The sequence below is a fragment of the Sinocyclocheilus rhinocerous genome, unplaced genomic scaffold (genome assembly GCF_001515625.1).
Source record: "Sinocyclocheilus rhinocerous isolate Xijiao unplaced genomic scaffold, SAMN03320098_v1.1 scaffold1555, whole genome shotgun sequence".
Lineage (NCBI taxonomy): Eukaryota > Metazoa > Chordata > Actinopteri > Cypriniformes > Cyprinidae > Sinocyclocheilus > Sinocyclocheilus rhinocerous.
The window spans coordinates 318,073-324,205 of record NW_015644043.1 but is presented as its reverse complement, the minus strand read 5'-3'; the positions used below and the strand labels follow the sequence as shown (position 1 = coordinate 324,205).

At 36.3% G+C, this 6,133-nt stretch overlaps 1 protein-coding gene across 1 annotated transcript in view; it reads left to right on the top strand.

The window, feature by feature from the left end:
• The first annotated feature begins 501 nt into the window (after positions 1-501).
• LOC107757896 (serine protease HTRA3-like) overlaps positions 502-6,133 on the top strand; it is a 10,700-nt gene continuing 5,068 nt past the window's right edge. Inside the window, exons 1-4 of the mRNA XM_016575503.1 lie at positions 502-1,246; positions 4,061-4,160; positions 5,267-5,489; positions 5,588-5,782. Of these exons, the coding sequence (XP_016430989.1) occupies positions 832-1,246; positions 4,061-4,160; positions 5,267-5,489; positions 5,588-5,782 (933 nt within the window). The 5' untranslated portion in view covers positions 502-831. The remainder of the gene's footprint in view (positions 1,247-4,060; positions 4,161-5,266; positions 5,490-5,587; positions 5,783-6,133) is intronic.

Below are 6,133 nucleotides of genomic sequence, written 5' to 3'. Positions count from 1 at the left end.
ACAATTAGGTGAACTTAAGTTCAAGTGTTTTTTACCCACTTAAGTACATGTTTCTAATTTCATAATTATTTCTGTTGTCATAATGGAATATGGTTATGTATACTGCAGAATGTACTGACGAGTTTATGGTAAACTAAAATATACTCAAATGTAATTTCAATTGAAATTCTATTCTATATTTGTATGTCATATATTTAAATATAGTTGCGTTTGCACATTTGTAATTAAGTTGCAGTGCATTAGCTATAACTTTAAAAACTTTGTTTTTATGAGCCGAAGGCAGAACAAATCTGAACCCAGACACGTGAAATTACAATGAACGTCTTGATTAATGAAACGTAAGTTAAGGCGAAAAAGCAGCGTAAAGCAGCTGAATATGATTTTTGAACCGGTTCTCTGAAACGAAATATTCGAAAGAACCGATTCGCGGAAATGAGTCGGACTTCCCAAGCGTTTTGAAGTAAACGAAATTCCCCGCCTCCTCTGGAGAGAAGAGAAAAGCAGACTTCACTCGAGGATGTTGAGATGGTCTGCACATGAAACTCCACCATACATCGAGAGGCTTTACATAGGCTACATTGTTTTAATAAGTTGCACGAGAAATCATCGGCATTTGCGCGCATCAATAGATCAGATTGGCGTAGATAAGCAATATTCCTCTTCCTGGGACAACCTTTTCACACTGGTCTTTCAACTGAGCCTGCAGGAACGCACACATTTAATCTGAAAGACGCTTTTGCATTGGAAATCTCATGCGTAATAGTGATCTCCAGAGGACACTGACTATCCAAGAACTGTCTGAGAATTCGTTTTCATTTTAAACCAAAAAAAATGCAGGTCATGCTGTTTGTCTCGGTCGTTTTTCTTTGCATCAAAAATGCTTTCGCGGATACTAAACTCAAGTGTCCGGAGCGCTGTGATGTGAGTAAGTGTCCGAGCCCGAGCTGCCCGAGCGGGTATGTGCCGGACCGCTGTAACTGCTGTCTGGTGTGCGCGCAGGGAGAGAGCGAGCCATGCGGCCGCAAGGACGATCTTCCCTGCGGGGACGGGCTGGAATGCAAGCACCCGTCTGGAAAAAGACTGTCCAAAGGCGTGTGTCAGTGCAGGTACAGCAGTAAATTGTGCGGCAGTGACGGGAACACGTACGGTAACATCTGCCAGCTGAAGGCCGTGAGCAGGAAAGCGCTGCAGCAGGGTCTGCCCGCGGTCACCAACCTGCACAAAGGACCCTGTAAAAGCAATCAAGGTAAGTGATTTGTGTATAGCAAGAGGAAGGCATGCTGCAGTAATGAATATATATCAAAAAATATTGATGTATTAATTTATGCTGAAATTGTAATAATTAAATAGGTTTAAACGGTATCTAGGCCTACTATAATTAAATAACTTAACTGTGCTATAAAATCATAATTATTAATTAAATGAATACAGGCCTGCTTTAATCTGTGCAGGAATATTTAGTTGTTTGTTTGTGAGTTATTTATAGTGGTGTAGCAAAAGTTATCACCAGTACAGTAATAGTAAGACCTAATAATGGAAGTGTGGTGGTAAAAGTGTGGTGGTCTTATTTGTACGTCGCTTTGGATAAAAGCGTCTGCTAAATGACTAAAAGTAAAGTAAAGTAAAGTAAAAGTAAAAGGAAGGGATAGGGAAGGATGGGATGTTTGTAAGGGAAAGATGACATTAGATTAAAATCTCTTACCATACTTTCAAAACAAAAATTTAAATAGGAAAAATATGCAATATGAAAATAATTGAAGACAAAATGTGTTTTACTGAGAAAAAACAAGATTCAGTTTTTAAAAAGCCTTTTTCCAAAAGGTACATCTGGAAAAAGGGGGGGTCGTCTTATAATCAGGGTCGTCTTATATTCGGGCCAATACGGTATTTAGTTTTTTAGATTTGCATTTGCGTTGTAATTTGTTATTTTGTTTTCAGAATTGTGATTTGTTTTGCACTTCTCGGCCACCGTAGTAAATGGTACTTCTCTGGAGACACGTTATCAGTAAGAGGTGACCTAGATCTGGATTAAATGGCTATTGATGGGGTGAAATTATCAAGATATCAAGAGATATTACCTGAGATTTTAGGTCAAATATTTAAGTCTGTTGATTCAGCAAAACCAGGTTTAAATAAGTCCGTTGGTAGCAGTCATCTGTCGGCCCCTGCAGTGCCACTGGCCACACTGGTGTATATATTTGGTGAATAACCCGGTGAGGCAAGCAGCAAAACTGTAAGCAAAAGAACCCACAGAAAAGCCAATGGCTATTTGGAGAGCACCAAATCATTACAGCATTAAAAGTCACATAAATTATAGTCTATCATTCTATACAATTTAGGCTACTAAGTCAAAAACCTCAAAATTAAACACTAAGCCTTGCAATCACTGTATTAAGTAACCCAGTGCCTTAGAAACAGATGCTGCCCATCATCTTTCCACCAGATTGTGTGATCAGCTGCTCTTCTGATGTCTCGTCTTTTCACCACTCCAGACTGGAAAAAGTGAACGAGGAAACTATTTAGAACATATTTCTAGTGGACATTTATCTTTGGTTTATTCCTAGCTGACTGGGTTGAGTGACGTTTCTCAGTATTATATGTGATTGTCTAAATGAATTTGCACACATTGCCAGTAGAAGTTGACTTGGTCGTGAAATCTGAGAGGTCACAGCTCTGTGATGCAGGTCTACAGGAATGTGCTTTTATATGGGGTGTTGCATTTGATGAATGATTAACAGTTGTGTGTAATTCATTGCATGCTTATTTTGGTTTCTCACAGCTTCCAAATTATAAAGCTTAAATTCATTCATCCATAAAGACAGGAATAAAGCTTTAGAATTATACAGTATACTGATACTAGCTTTACATATATATTTACACTTTACCATTCAAAAGTTTAGGGATCAATAAGATTTTTTTTAAAGAAATGAATACTTTTATTCATCAAGGACATATTAAAATGATTTAATGTGACAGCAAATACATTTTTAATTTTACAAAATCATTCTTTGTCAAATAAATGCTGTTCTTGTAAACTCTCTTCATTAAGGAATCCTGAAAAAAAAATGGATCACAGTTTCCAAAAAAAAAAAATATATATATATTAACCAGCACAACTGTTTTTAGCTCTGATAAAAATCAGAAATGTTTCTTGAGAACCAAATCTGCATATTAGAATGATTTCTGAAGGATCTTGAGACACTGAAGACTGAAATAATGGCTGCTGAAAATTCAGCTTTGGCATCACAGAAATCATTTGCATTAAAAAAAAAACTAAACTATTAAACACTTATTTTAAATTGTAATAATAATATATCATAATATTACGCTTTTTTTATTGTATGCTTGATCAAATAAATGCAGCCTTTTGAGCATAAGAGTAAAAAATAACTTTTAACACAATTTTAGGTAATTTTCCGTTATTGTTTCTGTATTTAACACATTTCTGGGGCTTGCATTCTAACCTCTATATAGACTGCAACCTATCTCTAAATTACGGCCTAGACAAAACTGTACTAAACAAACTGTACTAAACTAGTACTAAACTAAAGGGTCTTGATTCTTTAATGACTTCAAATTTTAGGTTAGTAGGACAATCAGGGTGTGCACACAAAGGAATGATGGCTGTGCCAACACGGTCACAGGAAACAGCAGTCAAGGGGAAAACCACCCTGATGTTTGCAGAAAATAACATGGCCTAATTACTAGGACTTTACACACTGAACACACTTTCATCATTCTCTTTCATACACATACTGCATACCCAGCACAAGTCAAGCATGCGCAAGGATAAAAGCCACCCAGTGATTTTAGACCCAATTATAGAGGAACATTTCCTGTGTGTGAAAAGATTTTCTCCAACTATCATCATTGCATACCATCTGAATCTGCAGGAAAGTATTTAAACACTGCATGCCTGCTAATCTTGCCCTCTTGAGCCAAAAAATACTATTTGGGTTTATAAAAAGACAGTAGCAATTACAGAAGAAAACATGGTGCTGGTTTTGATTTGATTTTATAGAGTGGAATTATTAACGTGTAATTCTTTTTGCTAGTATAGGTCCCACACACCCCAGCAGCCCAAGGTACAAATTCAACTTCATTGCTGACGTGGTGGAGAAGATCGCCCCTGCTGTGGTGCACATTGAGCTGTTCCTAAAGTAAGCCCAAGCACTTGCAAACACCTTCATGGTGTGGCAGCCGTCTGTACGGGGCTTTAAAACTGTGGGGAAGTGAGAAAGGTGCTTGGCAAACACAGCTGTGTGAGGGTCACTGCTGTCTGTAAATTAGCTGAGCACATGCACAACTGCTTTCACCAAGGCTGTTCATATGTGAATGATGTCAGAGAGTGTGGCATGGAGAAACTGGGTAAACAATTGTTTTATATAGGCTTGCTTATGTCTTTATAGAAACATAGGCTATACATTTGTGGTGAATTAATGTTTTGAAATACAATAAACCCTTCTGAAAAAAAGTGTGCTTAATCGCATTGAATATGCACTAGCAGAGTACTTCAAATCTAAAAAAAAAACAACATATTTTAAAAAACTGCACTTGCAGATAATATAATATTAAGGGAATAAAAGGCTACTTACAGTATGTGTACTTAAAAAGAGAACACTTCCATGCTTGTTTCTTAACACACTTGCTGTCATATCATAATGACAATTAAAAGTTTTACTTTAAAGTACATTTTAAATAATTGTTTTAATAAGCTTTTGTCATGTTTTAAAGAAGTGCACTTACTTTGATTTTTATGTAAAGTACTTGATTACACATGAAGTGTACTTGATGTAATGTGTATTTCAGTATTACATTTAAAGTTAATATATTTTAAATGTTCTTAATTGCAACTTCTTTATTACAAATACACTAAAGTATATTTACATTGCAAGAGTAAACTTGAACCATTTTTCAAATACAATAGAAGTAATTATGAAATTATATAGAAAGATGTACTTAAGTCCTACTTTTAAAAAGTGCTCTTAAGTTCAGTTAATTATAATACTATAATACATTTGAATTGAATTGCAGTTAATAATGCAGTTAAGTGTCTGAAAACTTTATATTCTATTTGCACTTGCAAAGTATATTCTAAACTATATTATTTCCAAGTATTCTTTTTGAAAGTATGCTTAAGTGTGCTTCTTTTTCACAAGGGAATAAGTTATACAAAAAAATGTATCTTTTGAATCACTCTAAATGTTCAATGCAAATGTTTGAAACTAAATAATGGGAACTTTATATTTTGGCTTTTGCCCACTAGCCACCCCCTCTTTGGCCGGACGGTTCCGCTATCAAGTGGTTCAGGTTTTGTAATGTCAGAGACTGGGCTGATCGTGACTAATGCTCATGTGGTGTCCAGCACCACACCTGTTTCGGGTCATCAGCGACTCAAAGTACAGATGCGTGATGGGGATGTGTATGAGGCCACTATCAAAGACATTGACAAGAAATCTGACATTGCCACTATCAAAATCAACTCGCAGGTAATACTAAACCTGTTTTTATTGCACTGTAAGACCTGACTTTATAATACAGAAGTCAAAATGTGTTTTCTTAAATACTTCCTACAACCCCTTTGCAGAAAAAGTTGCCCATTTTATTGCTGGGTCACTCGTCAGACCTGCGCCCGGGTGAGTTTGTGGTTGCTATCGGCAGCCCGTTTGCCCTGCAGAACACAGTGACGACAGGAATAGTCAGCACTGCACAGAGAGATGGGAAAGAACTGGGTCTCCGTGACTCAGACATGGACTACATCCAGACTGACGCCATCATCAACGTAAGACACAGAATAACCAGAATAACACATGTTATGAGTCTCACTGGCTGTTGCATAAGAAATCAAGACAAGCTCTGAAATTCATTTCTGAAGTAATGCTTATGGATTGAACATAACTGTTCAGTTATTGAACAAAAATATAAATTGTAAAGAACAACTTTAAAACAAAAAAGTCAAAACCTATTTTGTTAATGGTTATGTTGCTTCCTTATTGATCATCAGACTTTATGATAGCATTACTAGAGTTTTCATATTTGCTGCCATTTTTTTTTTTTTTTTTTAGTTTTCATTTGCAATTCTGTCAGTTGGTTTTCATCAGTTTTGAACAGGGCTGGACTGGGGCAAAAAAAA